A 20,173-nucleotide genomic window follows, 5' to 3' on the forward strand; every position below is an offset into this window, starting at 1 on the left:
TTACAATAATGTGTCATGTATTGTGATAATACCACAATATGTTGCATGCTTTCTTTAATCTGTAATGAACCTGAAAAAATTCCATCACACAACTTCTAGTCATCTGCCATTTTGTTGGTTGTTGCCATGGTCTCAACACATGCATAATATTATATGCAATTGACACAAAGTCGAGAATAGTTTTGCTTTAACAATTACAGGAATCAGTTGCTAATTTCGGAATTTTATAATTTTAATTTGACTTGTCACTTATGAACTTTGCCAACAACATGAAAAATGCATGATTTGAAATCAAAATACTGATATTTTCCAGCATATTGTGATTCATATTCATGGATAATTCATGTTGTCGTGGGGGCATGGGTGGCCCAGTCGTCTAAGGCGCCGAGATTCGCTGTGCAAAGTTGCGTCCCTTGGGCACGCCAGAAACCTTGTGGGTTCGAATCCCGGTTCGCCCCGATTATGTTTCTAGGTTTGTCAGCTCCATACCCATGCTCGTGGGTTTCACCGAAGGGGTAAACGTCTGAGACCTGCATCACTTCGGACTTTCCTCCCACATTAAGCTGACACGCCGCGATAAAACTGGAATACTGTTAAAAGCGGCGTTAAACCCAACTCACTCACTCACTCACACTCATGTTGCGGTACATAGGTACACCAGTATACCACTCACTCTATCAGTTCCGTACTTCTTGAACAGACCACACACATCTGTCAGCCTGTATATGGCCATCCTCTGTGTCAGTGATGGTGGGGATAGTACATCCGTCCCTGTAGCCTGATTCACAGTCCTGCTCCACACCGGAACCATGTTCTCTTCTATTAGCAAGCCCAGAGTAATTGACTGTATGTGGACCTCCTTTAATTCCCATTCAGAGTTAAGTGGCAGCATTCCTGCGGCTTTCAGTCCGACCACCTTCTGTCAACACCAGGTTCGCATTGATTTCTGGGAGAGTCTGAAAGTCAGGGAGAGAGGTAGACAGGTATTCTCCATCACAGAATAGATCGCTGACAGTGAAGGTTTTGGGGGTTGTGAGAAGACCACATCACTTGGGGGTGGGAGGTAGAGGTAGAGTAGACCACTGGCAGTGAAGGTATTGATTGGGGTTGTTAGAAGACCACATCACTTGGGGGAGGGAGGGAGAGGTAGAGTGGATCGCTGGCAGTGAAGGTATGGGGGTTGTTAGAAGACAGCATCACTTGGGGTGGAAGGGAGAGGTAGAGTAGATCGCTGGCAGTAAAGGTATGGGGGTTGTTAGAAGACAGCATCACTTGGGGGAGGGAGGGAGAGGTAGAGTAGATGTCTGGCAGTGAAGGTATGGGGGTTGTTAAAAGACAGCATCACTTGGGGGATGGAAGGGAGAGGTAGAGTAGATCGCTGGCAGTGAAGGTATGGGGGTTGTTAGAAGACAGCATCACTTGGAGGAGGGAGGGAGAGGTAGAGTGGATCGCTGGCAGTGAAGGTATGGGGGTTGTTAGAAGACAGCAACACTTAGGGGAGGGAGGGAGAGGTAGAGTAGATCGCTGGCAGTGAAGGTATGGGGGTTGTTAGAAGACAGCATCACTTGGGGGTGGGAGGGAGAGGTAGAGTAGATCGCTGGCAGTGAAGGTATGGGGGTTGTTAGAAGACAGCATCACTTGGAGGAGGGAGGGAGTGGTAGAGTAGATCGCTGGCAGTGAAGGTTTTGGGGGTTGTTAGAGGACCACATGACTTGGGGGAGGGAGGGAGAGGTAGAGTAGACCACTGGCAGTGAAGATATGGGGGTTGTTAGAGGACCACATGACTTGGGGGAGGGAGGGAGAGGTAGAGTAGATCGCTGGCAGTGAAGGTTTTGGGGGTTGTGAGAAGACCACATCACTTGGGGGTGGGAGGGAGAGGTAGAGTAGATCGCTGGCAGTGAAGGTTTTGGGGGTTGTGAGAAGACCACATCACTTGGGGGTGGGAGGGAGAGGTAGAGTAGATCGCTGGCAGTGAAGGTATGGGGGTTGTTAGAAGACAGCATCACTTGGGGATGGAGGGAGAGGTAGAGTAGATCGCTGGCAGTGAAGGTATGGGGGTTGTTAGAAGACAGCATCACTTGGGGATGGAGGGAGAGGTAGAGTAGATGTCTGGCAGTGAAGGTATGGGGGTTGTTAGAGGACCACATCACTTGGGGGAGGGAGGGAGAGGTAGAGTAGATCGCTGGCAGTGAAGGTATGGGGGTTGTTAGAGGACCACATCACTTGGGGATGGAAGGGAGAGGTAGAGTAGACCACTGGCAGTGAAGGTATTGATTGGGGTTGTTAGAAGACCACATCACTTGGGGATGGAAGGGAGAGGTAGAGTAGATCGCTGGCAGTGAAGGTTTTGGGGGTTGTTAGAAGACCACATCACTTGGGGGAGGGAGGGAGACATGGACAGGTGTGTATATATTTTTCAATTGGTGAGGGCTGCAGCGACCTGTAGATGTGTAATTTATATATTTACCTCAATATGTTTCTACATGATGATCTATGATTGAAGATGGGTTTGAGATGTGTGATGTAAATCTGTAAAGCAGTGAACAGACTCAGTTCCAGTAGGGTTAAACCAGGAAGTGGTGCAGGCCCCCAAGGGTTAACAGCTTGTGGTAAGATCAAGAGGATTACCAGCTCAGTGACATGATCGGGCGTGTAGCGGAAGCGGGTCCACCCTTTGGCAAAAAATGTAACTGGATGTAACACGTGGGGGCAGTAAGCTGATTAATTTACCAACTATGTCATTGCTGCAGTTATCACCATTGTTTATGATGACAAGTAGGACATCGGACTGTGTGACATATTTGCCAGATTAAACATGGCGCTATTCCATTAATTTTATGAATACTGTGACAAAATATTTCTGTACAAGGTGAAGACTTCAATTTATGTAATATAAATTAGTGTTTTCCCTGAAGCAACAATGTTTGTAAATTGTTTTAAATTCTTTCAATAAGGCCAGGCCCAATATTTTGTCTGTATTACAGATCTACCAAAGTGATCTTTCCCTGGTTTCCAATAATATATCTATGAGTGAGTGGGTTTGGTTTTAACCCCGCTTTTACCAGTATTCCAGTTATATCACAGCGTGTCAGCTTAATGTGGGAGGAAAGCCCGAAGTGATGCAGGTCTTAGACGTTTACCACTTCGGTGAAACTGTCGAGCACAGGTACCGTGCTGACAGACCTCGAAACATAATCGGGGCGAACCTGGATTCGAACCCACAATCATAGGTTTCTGGCGTCCCCAAGGGACGCAACTCTGCACAGCGAATCGCGGCGCCTTAAACGACTGGGCCACCCGTGCCCCACATATCTATGAAAAATGATTTCTTTTTTTATCAATTTCTACCCATCATATTTTCTTGTGTATTGTTCTTTCCAAGTAATACATCTGTGTGTAGTGGGGTGTGCATATTATATACAGACATATATGGCAATATGCATATTCTAATTTTTATTATGTTTAATAAAAGCTGCATCCAAAATAACACGATATTAGAAAATATATTTCCTGGTCAAATAATAGTTTCAGATGCTATTTCTTCTGCATGAATAAACATTTGGTTCAGTTATGATATTGGGTATTTTGTAACTACATCACTGTTAGACTGTAGGGTGAAGGGGTAGTCGGGTGTTCATTGTACACAAGTGTGCGCTATACAGAAGAAAATAAAAACAGTTTTACTTTGTGTAGGCGCTTTTTTTGTATTGTCCCACCTCATCCAGCCAATTTGGGCCAAAGACATGTTAATGCACGAAAACAAAAATGGTCTGCCATAGATTGTACCAGCAAAGTTGCGGAAATGTTTGAATTGTGGTTTCCTGAATGACAGTGTTCTTCCACCATTGTTTGAAAGCACACAGTGACTATAGTGTGTGTATCTGCCTGGCAGCGTACTGTACAATCAGGTGTTTCACCAGCTGCTGCATTAAAAAATTGGCACTAAAGTACTCACGGAAATGAAAAAAAACTGTTTTTCTCAATTTAAAAATCGACACAAAGTGTTACGTAGCTGTAAATACGAAATGACAAAACAACTCGAAAAGTACTAGTCTGGATTTGCTAGTTTGATCTCAGTGAATAATACAAAATGTAGTTTACAGGAGGTAATTTGTCGGCACTTTCAACATTCAAAAATAAAACACCAAATTGACATAGCAGAAACAGACTATAGGCAGACTGTTCTCACCTGTCTTCAAGGTTTCTTAGGTCACCTTGATCTACTTACACCTGGTTATGCCCTGTTTCACAATAGTCTGTTTTATTCACATTTTTACACACTTTTACGTGTAAAAAGGCATAAAAACATTTGATACGCTGTATTTGTGCCACAGCCCAATTAGTACTAATTTAGTTGTTTGAATATTTACATATTTTGTATATTAACTGCATTTATTTAAGATCTGAGGTCGAAAAAACAGTTTTTTTTAATTTCCGTGAGTACTTTAGTCCTATAGTCCTTGCCATACTGCCCAATGGTAAAGGTATCAGAAGGATTAGTAGAAATTTGCCCTTTTTAAGGGTTTTGCTATATGTTGTCATAATAAGGACTAGTAAACGAAGACTGTTAGTTTCTAACCCTGAGCTGCTCTAATTATCCCAATGAACTGCCACTCATAAGGGAGAGACCAGCTTGGTATGACCTATATAACTAACATATCTGAATCTGCTGCCGTCTCGAGCATCGTCACAGTCAGCAACGTCACATGCTACAAGCAGATAATACGACATACTCAACCTGTCAGCTTGCATCATCCCTACTCGTATTACCAGGAGATATGACTGTTATTTACATCAGGAACACTTCCACATTGGCAGCCTACATGGATGTATCAAGTATAAACACAGGCTACAAATACAGGCAGTATAAGTTCAACAATACAAATGGTATAATTTATAATGACTGAAATATTTGCATAATTATTTTTTCTGATGTACAATATCCATACAGCCCATACAGTAAGTAACACAATTCAGTGTAGTGAGTTATGTCTATGAGGTGGGCTACAGAGATATGGATGGTGTGATATTTAAAGTGGTGTAAACTCAACACTAACTCATAGCCATTCCTTTCACAATCAAGGACACTGGTGGCCCAGTTGTGTTAGGCAATTTGCTGTGCAGAGTTGCTTCCCTTGGGCGCACCAGAATCCTATGATCATGGGTTCCAGGTTTGTGGGCACCATACCCGTTCTCGTGGGTTTCACAAAAGTGGTGAATGTCTAAGACCAGCATCACTTCAGGTTTTCCTCCCACATCAAGCTGACACGCTGCGATATAACTGGAATACTGTTAAAAGCCGTTAAACCAGTATCACTCCTTTCACAATCACCAGTGACCAGAAGTTGACAAAAGTGTTTCTCAATGTGTACTATATCTTCTCTTTGTTACGTAAACAACGTTAATGGATCATGATTCTTCCCATAAAAGAGTTATAATGTTTACATTTACAATAAAATGAGAAAACTGTTTACATTGGTGGAATTAATGACGTATTAAACATGGCTTCCCTGCACATACACAAGCATGTGAGGTATTGTCAGTAAAGGCAACCCGTGCTGGTAATGGCTATTCATCCTAGATTGGTTGTGTCAACAAGGTTCAAGGTCACCTTGTAGAAAGGGTTGTTCAATGATTAAGTAGTGACATGGTAGCATTGTGATGACAGGGCGTTATTTCAACCTGTTTAATGGCAGCCCATTGTAAAACCTAAATAAATAAATATTGTTTTCATATTATTTTAAAGAAAATCAAAATAACAAATAAAATTGTAACTAAAAGCTAACAAGTTGCACATAATTGACAAGTTTACCAAAACCAAAGAATGGTTTCAAATTCAGAAACTGCTGCTGGTAGATGAGATGGTACCTGAATCAAATAATGGTGCCAGGTAATGGATTCCAGGATCTGAAAATGGTACCAACATCTGATACAGTTATGATATACTTTTGAGAAGTGTACTGAGTTCTGAAAATGGTGTGGAGTTCTGAAAATGGTATAAAGCTCTGGGAAAGGTTATAATACCTAGATATAGAAATGGTACAGATATCTGGGAATGATACCTAGATATGGAAATGGTACAGATATCTGGAAATAATACCTAGATATGGAAATGGTACAGATATCTGGAAATAATACCTAGATATGGAAATGGTACAGATATCTGGAAATAATACCTAGATATGGAAATGGTACAGATATCTGGGAATAATACCTAGATATGGAAATGGCTATGACAGTCTCCGAGGCCTGCCAATAGGCTGTGTGTAGAGGCCGGCTATGACTTTCACCGAGGCCTGCCAATAGGCTATTTGAAGAGGCCAGCTATGACAGTCTCAGAGGCCTGCCAATAGGCTGTGTGAGAGGCCAGCTATGACAGTCTCAGAGGCCTGCCAATAGGCTGTGTGTAGAGGCCGGCAGTGACAGTCACCGAGGCCTGCCAATAGGCTGTGTGTAGAGGCCGGCTATGACAGTCTCAGAGGCCTGCCAATAGGCTGTGTGTAGAGGCCAGCTATGACAGTCTCAGAGGCCTACCAGTAGGCTGTGTGTAGAGGCCAGCTATGACAGTCTCCAAGGCCTGCCAATAGGCTGTGTGTAGTGGCCGGCTATGACAGTCTCCGAGGCCTGCCAATAGTCTGTGTAGAGGCCGGCAGTGACAGTCTCAGAGGCCTGCAAATAGGTTGGATGTAGAGGCCGGCTATGACTTTCACCGAGGCCTGCAAATAGGCTGTGTGAGAGGCCGGCTATGACAGTCTCTGAGGCCTGCCAATAGGCTGTGTGTAGAGGCCGGCAGTGACAGTCCTGAGGCCTGCCAATAGGCTATGTGTAGAGGCCAGCTACGACAGTCTCCGAGGCCTGCCAATAGGCTGTGTGTAGAGGCCGGCTATGACAGTCTCCGAGGCCTGCCAATATGCTGTGTGAGAGGCCGGCTATGACTTTCCCAGAGGCCTGCCAATAGGCTGTGTGTAGAGGCCGGCAGTGACAGTCCTGAGGCCTGCCAATAGGCTGTGTGTAGAGGCCGGCTATGACAGTCTCCGAGGCCTGCCAATAGGCTGTGTGTAGAGGCCAGCTATGACAGTCTCAGAGGCCTGCCAATAGGCTGTGTGTAGAGGCCAGCTATGACAGTCTCCGAGGCCTGCCAATAGGCTATGTGTAGAGGACAGCTATGACAGTTTCCGAGGCCTGCCAATAGGCTGTGTGTAGAGGCCGGCGATGACAGTTTCCGAGGCCAGCAAATAGTCTGTGTGTAGAGGCCGGCTATGACAGTCTCTGAGGCCTACCAATAGGCTGTGTGTAGAGGCCGGCTATGACAGTCTCTGAGGCCTACCAATAGGCTTGCCATGACATCTCCACGGCTTACCAATAGGCCGGCTATGACAGTCTCTGAGGTCTGCCAATAGGCTGTGTGTAGAGGCCGGCAGTGATCAGTATCCGAGAGGCCTCAGGCAGATAACAGGTCAGACTATTCAGTCAGGTATCTGCTGGGATAAAGCGTCCCTCACTGGAATGTTCACACTACACGATGCATCTCCTTGAACCGTGTGCTAAGGAAACCATTCAGACACTTCAGAATACCAACACTTACAACACATCAGATGGTCATCAGAGTAGAACTCACTTGATGCACACTGGCATTGAGTTTAATAGTATACTTGTTATAGTATGTTTCACAAACATGAACCTGGTACCCTGCTTGTGTCTCCTGCTGCCCCTCCTTGCCCAGTTGGTGCCCGGGTCCTGGCGTCTCATACCGTAAACAGGCTGTGCGACTAAGTCAGTGTAATCACACCAGCAACATCGACACAAGCACCACCATCACCAACACCACTACTAACATCCTCACCAGTAAACTTTACCCACAACCCACATCATTTACAACATCATCAACCCATGTGAATACCAACAATAATGCCACCATCCCATGTGAATACCAACATTAATGCAGCAATCCCATGTGAAAACCAACATTAAGACCACCAATCAATGTGAATACCAACATTAATGCCACCAACTCATGTGAATACCAACAATAATGCCACCAATCAATGTGAATACCAACATTAACACCACAAACCCATGTAAATACCAACATTAACACCACAAACCCATGTGAATACCAACATTAACACCACCAACCCATGTGAAAACCAACATTAACACCACCATCCCATGTAAATACCAACAATAATGCCACCATCCCATGTGAATACCAACATTAATGCCACAAACCCATGTGAATAACGACATTAACACTACCAGCCCATGTGAATACCAACATAAATGCCACCAACCCATGTGAATAAAAATATTACCAATACCTTCAACCAATGTGAATTAAAATATTAACACCCCCAATCTTTTTAATACCATATTAACACCACCAATTCATTTGAATACCATATGAATACCAGTATTAACACCGCTAACTCATGTGAATACCAATATTAGCATCATATCCACCTATCAGTCTCTACAAGCCACTGTGAAACTGATGAAATAACACTGTATATACACCAACGACTCCATGGACCCCACGTGAGAACAGACCCACATCTCAGTGTGCTATTCACTCTGTCCCTAGTTCAACATACATAGACATGTAGCATGAAACATCCATCTCCAGTTGATTTAACAGAAATGTAAAGTAATTAAGACATACGGCTCTGAATGTGACCAGTCATTGACAGTAACAGCCCTTGCCATTATTCTGAACATCATCTCATATGACAGATTTGGCATTTGGCCCAATCTACTCAACTGTTGCTGCTTATATATGATGTACACTATATTCAGTATTGATTTGATGTTAAACACATTTCATGGATCTGAAATATATTTATCTGTGGTGAATAGAAACAATATGGAAACACATAGAGGTCGGGGATGGGTGGAAGACAGATTGTTGAGATTTGCGAATCACAGACATTAGTGGTGAAACCCTGGTCCACTCTGGTCACAGCTATCTGCTGGGATACCAGGCAGTCGGCATGGAATCTACACTGTCCACCAGCCTGTCACTGTCTATACCCGTGCCCTCTACCTCTCGCACTGTACACACTGTCTAGGCGTAGTCACATACTTGTGATATTAAATCATGGAAGTTTTGTGTTTATTGCAGATTGAGATCTTTTAATCATTCATATGACCCCCGTTTTTTTGTCATAACGTTTGTTTCCTGCCTTGATCAAATCAAAGATGAACATCGATAGATCTGTGTACTTTCATACAATATTAGGGCTGAATGGTGGGTTGGTGTGGGGTCAGATGGTGGGAAGGGGTGGGGTCAGATGGTGGGTAGGGGTGGGGTCAGATGGTGGGAAGGGGTGGGGTCAGATGGTGGGTAGGGGTGGGGTCAGATGGTAGGTAGGGGTGGGGTCAGATGGTGGGAAGGGGTGGGGTCAGACGGTGGATAGGGCTGGGTTCAGATGGTGGGTAGGGGTGGGGTCAGATGGTGGGTAGGGGTGCGGTCAGATGGTTGGTAGGGGTGGGGTCAGATGATGGGTAGGGGTGGGGTCAGACGGTGGGTAGGGGTGGGGTCAGATGGTGGGAAGGGGTGCAGTCAGAAGGTGGGAAGGGGTGCGGTCAGATGGTGGGAAGGGGTGGGGTCAGATGGTGGGTTGGTGTGGGGTCAGATGGTGGGAAGGGGTAGGGTCAGATGGTAGGTAGGGGTGGGGTCAGATGGTGGGAAGGGGTGGGGTCAGATGGTGGGAAGGGGTGGGGTCAGATGGTGGGTTGGTGTGGGGTCAGATGGTGGGAAGGGGTGGGGTCAGACGGTGGGTAGGGGTGGGGTCAGATGGTGGGAAGGGGTGGGGTCAGATGGTGGGAAGGGGTGGGGTCAGATGGTGGGAAGGGGTGCGGTCAGATGGTGGGTAGGGGTGGGGTCAGATGGTGGGAAGGGGTGGGGTCAGATGGTGGGAAGGGGTGGGGTCACATGGTGGGAAGGGGTGGGGTCAGATGGTGGGTTGGTGTGGGGTCAGATGGTGGGAAGGGGTGGGGTCAGACGGTGGGTAGGGGTGGGGTCAGATGGTGGGAAGGGGTGGGGTCAGATGGTGGGAAGGGGTGGGGTCAGATGGTGGGTTGGTGTGGGGTCAGATGGTGGGAAGGGGTGGGGTCAGATGGTGGGAAGGGGTGCGGTCAGATGGTGGGAAGGGGTGGGGTCAGATGGTGGGAAGGGGTGCGGTCAGATGGTGGGTAGGGGTGGGGTCAGATGGTGGGAAGGGGTGGGGTCAGATGGTGGGAAGGGGTGCGGTCAGATGGAGGGGAGGGGTGGGGTCAGATGGTGGGTAGGGGTGGGGTCAGATGGTTGGTTGGTGTGGGGTCAGATGGCGGGAAGGGCTGGGGTCAAATGGTGGGTTGGTGTATTGAGCCTGTGGGATAGTTTGTTAGCATGTTTATATGTTTGTTATCCCCCACCCAACAAAGTTGGCAGGGGATATAGAAACAGGCTCCGTCCATACGTTAGTCCGTCCCGTTTCGTTTCCGGAGCATAACTCATAAACCGTTCAATATTTTTTCATCAAACTTTGCAGGTTTGTCAGGTACATGCTGAACAGGTGCCTTTTGCTATTTACAAATTTTAGACATTTTTATTTTTTACGTTTCCATGGCAGCAAGATGGATTTAGGTTCCAAACTCTTCTTTTTCACAATTTCCATGCCAAGTTCCACCTCGGTTAAAAAAGGTTAGGGTTTGTTTAGATTTAATTATGTCATAAATTCTGCAACAGGCGCGGGGGATATAGCCACGTTAGTGGCAAACTCTTGTTGTTTATAGGCTGCACTCAGCAATATTCCAGCTACATGACGGCGGTCTGTAAATACTTTTGTTTGGACCATACAATCCAGTGATTGACATGAGCATCGATCCACTTACCTGAAATTCTATGACATGCATCAGCTAAGTCTCGTTAGTTGCTTCTTCTGACAAGCATTGGTTATTGAAGACCAATTAATTCATTCTCACCTGAAACCCACACTTGTCGTAAGAGGTGACTAACGGAACTAACTAAGGCTGGTTTGTTATGGTGGTGAGGGATGGGGTGAGATGGTAGGTAGGGGTGGGCCGAGATGGTGGTTAGGGGTGGGGCCAGATGGTGGGTAGGGGTGGGATCAGATGGTGGGTAGGGGTGTGTGTTGATTAGGGCCCCGTTCCACAAGGCTATCATAGTGTAAAGACCATTGTAACTGCCAGACTTTGACTCCCAACACTGACAACAGTTGTAGCGATACGATTACTTTGTGGAACAGGACACTGGTCTCTTTAATCACACTCAGAATCATTAGCAACAATTTGCTCCTCACACTGGAGGTCTGTGCTTGATGTCCCTCTCTTCAAGTTGCCTGTTGTGGTCAATGGTGCAGTTACTGTTTAAAGCATCATTGAGCCACATTCGCTCATTCTTGCTACAACAATGTCTCACAAAATTCCATGAGTATTCATGCTATTAATCATGAACTTGACCATTTGATTTTGATTTTGATTTTTCAGTTATATGAGAACGCAATGATAAACGCTGGACTGATCGATGATCCCAGGACGATGGTTGGTCGACTAAACCAGCTGCTGGAGAGGGCGCTGCAAGACAAGTGAAGCACCACCACCAGGTGGCAGTGACAGGAAGTAGGGGGCGCTGTGAAGTCTGTACTGAGGAGGAAGCAATGAACAATACAAGTGTACACTATTCCTCGATGTGTTATTCACAGAAGTTTGGCCCTTGTTTGTAGGTTTCTGTTATCTTATTTGTGACTACATCGAATATTCATCACTTCAGACGAAGGAAAGCAATGATGTTGGCAAAATAAATTAAATTCACTTTCATCTCATTTCTATCTCCAGGTTTTCATCTTTGGAAAATGAGTTGTGGCAAATCTTCATCAACAAGTTAAATGTCATTTTAATGTCACTGTTCAATAAAGTCTAAATTTAGGTTTAGAATTTATCACATGTCTCCACATTTGTTGATATTGACATTTATGCAAATGTCATATTTTCCATATAACTATCCACTTCTGAATGCCAGTGTTGAATTTCATCTGGGTAGGCTTTTCTTCATTTGAGTATTCTCAAGGAATTGTGGAAATACTTTTTTGTGTGAATGTAAGTTGTAGGGAATATAGTACTATTTAGTGTGATTGTATATGTTAGGAATATAGTACTGTTGTGTGTGAGTGTATATTGTAGGGAATATAGTTTTATTGTATGAGTGACCTTTAGGAGAGTGTGTACATACGTAGACCTGAAACAGTACAATTCGCTGCTGAGGTCTGGTGCCAAGATAGCTGTGTTCATTCAAAAAAAGATAATAATAATGATAATTTGCCTATCAGCTAAGACATTTGAAATACAAACTGCTTTTGATCAGTTGGTAAAGGGGACATTTGTTTCTGATTTGGGAAGTCTGTTGAAAAAAAATGGCTAACAAAAGATTTTGATTTGTGTGAAAGTATCTTTCCAACAATGTATATGTTTATGCAAAGGAGGAGCTTGGAGGAATTTTATGCTTTTGTGTACTGTTCATTGAATCAAAACAATCTGGGATTATTCAGATGCATCTCTTCCTTCATCAAAATTATTATTTTGTCAGGTTGGTTATCTTCTGCCATTGCTCATCTTCCCGAGGCAAGAGAGTTAGCTGACATTAAAAGTCCAGTTTCCACCCTTGCCGAACTAAGCTGGAATTCCTGGGCTCGATCGTAGCGCCACCAGTGGTTATTACGGGTTTTGTCCCTTCTAAGCCTCTTCTATGGACCAATCAGATTCCATCATTTGCATTTGTTTCAAACAAAATGTCGGTGCCAAGTCAAGACGATCTGATCAATAATCAAGATCTATATTGGGATAAAACGGGTCTTACATCGCAAAGTGCATCAAATCACGCGAGCACCTTGATTAAAAACATGAAAAGGTTTGGAAAATATCTGTTGACAACGAGTTGGCAGTGCACATGCTTTACAAATCCTGCAATCGACCGAAATCTGCGAGACCAGATTTTGATTTCGATTTTGTTTCGCGATTTTCATTGGACTATGCATAGACTCGTTAGTCCAGCCAAAATGTAACTCCACAATACCGGCCTAGTTCGGCAAGGGTGGAAACTGGACTTTTATCATCAGTTAACTCTCTTGGCTCAGGAAGATGGCCATTGCCTACTCAATAGGAGTTTAACAAACACCTGATTTGTGACTGTATTAACAGGAAGGATTAACTATAGTCATGTGAAAAATTCAGGTGTTCTAAAAATTCTTTTGAGTAGTATATGTACCTTCCTCCAGTCCAGGGGATATGTCAGAAGAGGTTCTTGTACTCTGGAAGTCTGCAAGCATCTACAGCCGTCTGTAAATGTGCTTCTGTTTACCAACCAGGGAATTAGCAAATCTGTCTTAGACTGAAGTCTTCTTTGACATATAGCCCTTGTTTCATTTTGTTCAACGAAAATATCATACTGCATTTCACACTGTGGTCGTTGCAGATTATTTGATACGTTTTTCACTGTATTTGTAAACTGATCCTTGCCTTCATCACTGGAGGAGAGGCTGCACCGCGGGAACATGTGGCAATCATTGTCTTCAGTTTTCTGTTAACCCGTCTGGAGGAGTCAATGTATATTGAATATTCTTGAAATAAACAGAATCAAATATCTGAGGTCTTGTTTTACCTGATCCAATAGTATGAGGTAGATTGGTCTCTAGTGCCCAATGCATTTCAGAAGCACAAGACTGGAGATCATCTGGGATATGGACTATTGATGGAAGGGAGCTTGGCAGTGCTCTGCAAGTCACTGTGTAGAGTTACCTCCCCGAGTTGTGCCAGGATTTATCATCTCTGGGCTGTCAGCACCATGTCTATGTGTATTGGGGGTGTACATGTCATGACTCTTTCCCACATGGAACTGAAATATTGTTCAAAATGGTGTCAGTGGATAGATCGTCTGCCTGGAGAGCGGAATGTCGGTAATTTTATCCCCAGCCACGTCATACCAAAAATGTTAAAGGATGGAACTTGTTATCCTGCCTGGTGCTGGGCATAAGGGGCTAAAACATTGACTGGTCGACCCAGTCAGTATACTGTGTCTGAGAGGGGTATTCATGTTGTACTGCGGCATGGTATCTCAGCATTAGAAAAACGGCATCAGTCCGGGCTTGTCCAAGCAGGTACACACACATTGTGCATGCCCGTCTCTATAATCTTGGCTGTGACGTTAAACCCCATTTCACCTCAGCTCAGAATGGTGTTAAACCAAACTCACAAAATGGAAGCCCCTGACAGGAGGATCAGATCAAGGGATACTTGACAAGCCTACTCCGTTTCAGAAGATCACTAGCTCTTTAACTGGATGACAAAGTAGCATCATTGTTACAGTGTTTGCTCATCACATAAAAGTCTTGTGTTCAAACCTCACGAGTAATTTGTAATTCCCGTTATTAGTGTCGACCACCTTTGTGTTACAAATGTAACAAATGTTATATTTGGGATATCACTTTCTCAGTAAAGTACAGATTCTCATACTTTTTGGGGGTTGAGTTCCGTCCAGGCATTGTGAATTCATAGCTTTCGGCCATTGGAACCCTGCCAATTTACACTTGTCAGAGGGGTGCACAAAGTATGTGATCTAGACTACCAGTTGTCGGACTTTCATTTTTGTGGAAGCCGCCCTGGCTGAGTGGGTTAGATCGCCGACTTTGTGTGCTGGCGATTAGATGCCTCACTCTGGCAGTGTGGGTTCCAATCTGTACTATGCTAAGAAAGTGTTATCCTAAAAATAACATTTGTTACATTTGACCACTTTCTAAATGGCATTATGAATTCACACCTTTATGTTGTTAGTATAGGTCTTCAGCAACCCATGCTTACTGTAAAAGGCGACCATGCTTGTCCTAAGAGGCGACTAACAAGATCGGTTTGTCAGGCATGCTGACTTGGTTGCGTAGATCAGTGCTTACAGACTGCCATCATATAGCTAGAATATTGCTGAGTGCTGTGTTAAGCAACAAACAAACAAACAAACAAATTATGTTGTTGGAATATAGAGAAAGCAACATGAAACATAATTAAAGTCCGAAAATTCCAAATATACCCTCCAATTTAAATTGAAAATATGCTGTAGCACAGTTTATAGTTGTTGAAAACAGAACATCCACCGATCCATCACTCGACGTCAGTTGTTGAATTTACCAGACTCAATTACTTTGTATTCATGAGTTATGTCTCATAAAAACAATACATCGCATGATTATGCCCAGTGTGGAAACCATGCACAGCTGCTGTGTAGTGTCAAGGTCACTGCCCACTTGAAGGTCACACAAGATGTTGGGGAAATGCAGACCAGGAATGATGAAGTCGTCGGTCGTTCAGGATGCACAGTGACATCCTGTACAACATCCTGTTTAATGTAGCCATTGGTAGTCCAGCACATACAGGGAAATCAACAAGCCTTAGAGACTGTGCCACAATAATGTTTGTTTCGTTTGTTCATTGTTTAACGCCACACTCAGCAATATTCCAGCTATATGTAAATAACCGAGTCTGGTCCAGACAATCCAGTGATTGACATCATGAGCATCGATCCACAGAATTCGGATATGATGACATGCATCAACCAAGTCAGCGAGCCTGACCAACCGATAAGTCCCCTCTTACGACAAGCATAGTCACAATAATGTAAATAATAGATACTTTGTGCTCTATAAATTGTATGCCATCATCTTCTGACCTTGATTCGGAACCGCCCATTTGATATACTTTGGGAGGCTGGGATTTTGTATGAAGAATAGAGAAAACCAGTTAAATTAAAACTATGAGCCTAAATATTTTTTTATAAATAAACATCTTGTAAGAATCTATTTTTGTGGCTGATGATGTCTTTTTTTACAACAATCTGAAGCATTAGAATTTTTTCCAGGCCCTTTCTGGGACATTTTTTTTTCAATAAATCCCATCCTCAAGAAGATCAAATGGTTGGTCTCTCACAGATGACTGATTTGGCTATCTTGTGATACCATGTATCTTGGTATGGCCAACCGAAGTAAATTTGATGTCATCGATATGTTTTGAGCCATTGTTTGTTCAGGTCAGTCAGTTGGAACGCCACACCTGGCCAGGTAACAGATTAACTTGGCATGTTTACAAATTTGGCTCATGTCCATGAATATTTGTCTCAAGCGTTCGTTCCTACAACACGTCTCAGGCTTCTTTTTGTCAATTTAATGTATCCTATGGCCTGGCTTGTATCAAGCTTATATCCTGACCAAGGGCCCTGATCCACAAAGCGATCATAGTGCTAAGATGATCGTAACTCCATACTTTGAACATAGACTTCAACAGTTGTAGGGGGTGGTCGGGTAGCCAAGTGGTTGAAGCATTCGCTCGTCACGCTGAAGACCCAGGTTCGATTCCCGACATGGCTACAATGTGTGAAGCCCATTTCTGGTGTCCCCCGCCGTGATATTGCTGGAATATTGCTAAAAGCGGCGTAAAACCATACTCACTCACTCACTCACTCACTACATTAGTTGTAGAGCAAGAGATGAACAGCTTTGTGGCATGGCACCCACAGGGAGCACCTGCTGCTTGGGACTTTTAGCAAATTACAACTATTGACCACCATTTGATTTTAGGACCCAACTTCTAAATCTTGGAAAGAGGAAAACACCCTAGTCCTCAGGGGTGAGTGAGTTGTGCTTGTTTGTTTGTTGTTTAATGCCACACACAGCAATAATCCAGCTATATGACGGTGGTCTGTAAATAATTGCGTCTGGACCAGACAATCAAGTGATGACAATATGAGCATCAATCTACGCAATTGGCACATGACATGCATAAACCAAGCCTGACCACCCGATCTCGTTAGTCGCCTCTTACAACAAGCATAGTTGCCTTTTACAACAAGCATGAGTTGCTGAAGAGGTGGAGTCTACTATCGCCTACAGTGCACTTTGCCTACAGTCACTTTGCCTACAGAAATTGTAGCATGGTGTGTAGTTTGCCTTTGCCTAATACATCCCTAACTGACAAATGGATTAGTCCATTCACTATCTCGATACAGGTTAAACATTTCAAACAAAGATACTGTAACAACATATCAAGATAAAACTTTAACTCTCGGATCTTGTTATGTTGTTACAATGTATTTACCTGAGTATCTCACAAGAGAAGAGAGAAGCCAGCATATAATTAACAACAAAGTATAATATCAGTAACAACATTTAATCAAGTATGAAGGCTCAGCCATACAAGATACTGGTTAGTCCAAACATGTAGCTGCAGTGAGTAATGGGGATTAAGGACTCAAACTGGAGTTTAGCTGCAGTGAGTAATGGGGATTAAGGACTCAAACTGGAGTTTAGCTGCAGTGAGTAATAGGGATTAAGGACTCAAACTGGAGTTTAGCTGCAGTGAGTAATAGGGATTAAGGACTCAAACTGGAGTTTAGCTACAGTAAGTAATGGGGATTAAGGACTCAAACTGGAGTTTAGCTGCAGTGAGTAATAGGGATTAAGGACTCAAACTGGAGTTTAGCTGCAGTGGGTAATAGGGATTAAGGACTCAAACTGGAGTTAAGCTGCAGTGAGTAATAGGGATTAAGGACTCAAACTGGAGTTAAGCTGCAGTGAGTAATAGGGATTAAGGACTCAAACTGGAGTTTAGCTGCAGTGAGTAATGGGGATTAAGGACTCAAACTGGAGTTTAGCTACAGTGAGTAATGGAGATTAAGGACCCAAACTGGAGTTAAGCTGCAGTGAGTAATAGGGATTAAGGACTCAAACTGGAGTTTAGCTGCAGTGAGTAATAGGGATTATGGACTCAAACTGGAGTTTAGCTACAGTGAGTAATGGGGATTAAGGACTCAAACTGGGGTTTAGCTACAGTGAGTAATGGGGATTAAGGACTCAAACTGGAGTTTAGCTGCAGTGAGTAATAGGGATTAAGGACTCAAACTGGAGTTTAGCTACAGTGAGTAATGGGGATTAAGGACTCAAACTGGAGTTTAGCTACAGTGAGTAATGGGGATTAAGGACTCAAACTGGAGTTTAGCTACAGTAAGTAATGGGGATTAAGGACTCAAACTGGAGCTTAGCTACAGTGAGTAATGGGGATTAAGGACTCAAACTGGAGTTTAGCTGCAGTGAGTAATAGGGATTAAGGACTCAAACTGGAGTTTAGCTGCAGTGAGTAATAGGGATTATGGACTCAAACTGGAGTTTAGCTACAGTGAGTAATGGGGATTAAGGACTCAAACTGGAGTTTAGCTACAGTGAGTAATGGGGATTAAGGACTCAAACTGGAGTTTAGCTACAGTGAGTAATGGGGATTAAGGACTCAAACTGGAGTTTAGCTACAGTGAGTAATGGGGATTAAGGACTCAAACTGGAGTTTAGCTACAGTAAGTAATGGGGATTAAGGACTCAAACTGGAGCTTAGCTACAGTGAGTAATGGGGATTAAGGACTCAAACTGGAGTTTAGCTGCAGTGAGTAATAGGGATTAAGGACTCAAACTGGAGTTTAGCTGCAGTGAGTAATGGGGATTAAGGACTCAAACTGGAGATTAGCTATAAAATATGCAGGAAAAAGTTTCATCAGATGCCATGCCATGTAGAGTATGTCTTGTCCCAGGGAGGTGGTAGGCAGGTTCTCCTTGATGGGTACAGATACGGACTGAACAATTGCCGTCAGACCTGTGTACGCTGGAAGTGTGTCGATACCGGGTGCCTTGGCAAATGTACAACTGTTGCGGATTTTGTCCAGAACCATCCTCCCGAAGATGAGGCCAACACCAGATTCCTTAGCAATCTCCGAGGACGAGTCCAGGAAGAGACAACGCCTGTTTAGGCCATCTACAATGAGGAGCTGCAAACCCTGAACAGAGAAGAAGCTGCTACCCTTCAGTCCTACAACACGTTGAAGAGTGGATTGTAACTGTTGATGAAGAAAGACAAGACCTGCCCTACCAAGGTCCTTGACTCAGGATGACCTGCCCGACACATGGAAGACAACAACATCTTCCCCTTGATCCAAGCGTTGCAGCAACTGGAGAAGACCGAGAGAAACAAACTGGTACAGTTCCAGCATGGTGCGCGCCCTCCTCCTCGCAAACAAATCTAAGTTGAACTTGACCAGAGACTGCAGAGACTGAAAGATCAGCTATCAAATGGACAGAAAAGTCCCCTTGAATTCCTAGATGCTGCTGGTCACATCATTAAGCTTGATTGAGTGAAAGACAGGATCAATAGAGAGTGACAAGTTTTTAATGTGCTATTGTAATGAGTGAGACATTTAATCAATATTCATTATTTTCTGACACAGTGATGTGCTATTTTAATGAGTGAGTTAATGAGTGAGTTAGTCTTGTTGCAAAGCAAAGTAAAAATAAAATTGTTATCACTATCAAGGGTTTTTTCTCAGTCTTTCATAGTGGGAGAGTCCATTAATACTGAAGGTATGAAGGGAGCTCATTATTGACAGCCGCTGATAAGGCTGTAGGCAAAGTGCACTGTAGGCGATAGTAGACCTAACCGCTGAAGCCCTATTCTATCCCGAATGAGAGAGAGAGAGAGCCAACAGGAAGCAACTTAGACCCACTGTCTATTATATTATTATTCTATTATTAGCGTTTCACCTTGACAGATACAATACTTCCGAAGAAATGTTTCCATTGTATACAGCTACCAGCATAAAAAGACAAACAGAATAATCCACTCTTTTCAAAATGAGCAGACTGCTGGCTGGCGGGGTCTGTCTGGATTGCCATGGGACTTGCCCGACTTTTCCCGGGCTCAAGGTTTCACATTTTCAACCAAAACTTTGGAGGTGTGTTTTATCAAACTTACAAACCGTCTAAATGCAAGAAATACCAGAAAAATAAGAAAACATTCAGATACCTTATAGTGAAACAACACAGCGTGTCGCTTTATAAAAGGAATTCGATCAAAGTGTGCAAGATGAAAACCATGTGCAGCATGGACCAGTTGAAGTCATGACATGTAAAATTGAACAAGTTTTCATCACTGCCCTGGTGGCTCAGTGGGAATACAGTGGGTTACAGAACTTGACACGATATGTGAGGTTCGATTCATGTCATGGCATTTTCACGTAAAACAATTTGTGACTTTCTCACCAATCAAAAATGAATATTGTGTTCATATACTGAGGCGAGTTTATGAAACGTCAATAATATAT

The 20,173-nt window shown here is 43.7% G+C and overlaps 1 protein-coding gene across 1 annotated transcript in view; it reads left to right on the forward strand.

Annotated features, from left to right (window-relative positions):
• LOC139449656 (heat shock protein 75 kDa, mitochondrial-like) overlaps positions 1-13,619 on the forward strand; it is a 97,863-nt gene extending 84,244 nt beyond the window's left edge. Inside the window, exon 18 of the mRNA XM_071231137.1 lies at positions 11,488-13,619. Within this exon, the coding sequence (XP_071087238.1) occupies positions 11,488-11,589 (102 nt within the window). The 3' untranslated portion in view covers positions 11,590-13,619. The remainder of the gene's footprint in view (positions 1-11,487) is intronic.
• The last annotated feature ends 6,554 nt before the right edge of the window (positions 13,620-20,173 follow it).

The sequence above is a fragment of the Haliotis cracherodii genome, unplaced genomic scaffold (assembly GCF_022045235.1).
Source record: "Haliotis cracherodii isolate W230 unplaced genomic scaffold, xgHalCrac1.p SCAF_8, whole genome shotgun sequence".
In the NCBI taxonomy this organism is placed as follows: domain Eukaryota; kingdom Metazoa; phylum Mollusca; class Gastropoda; order Lepetellida; family Haliotidae; genus Haliotis; species Haliotis cracherodii.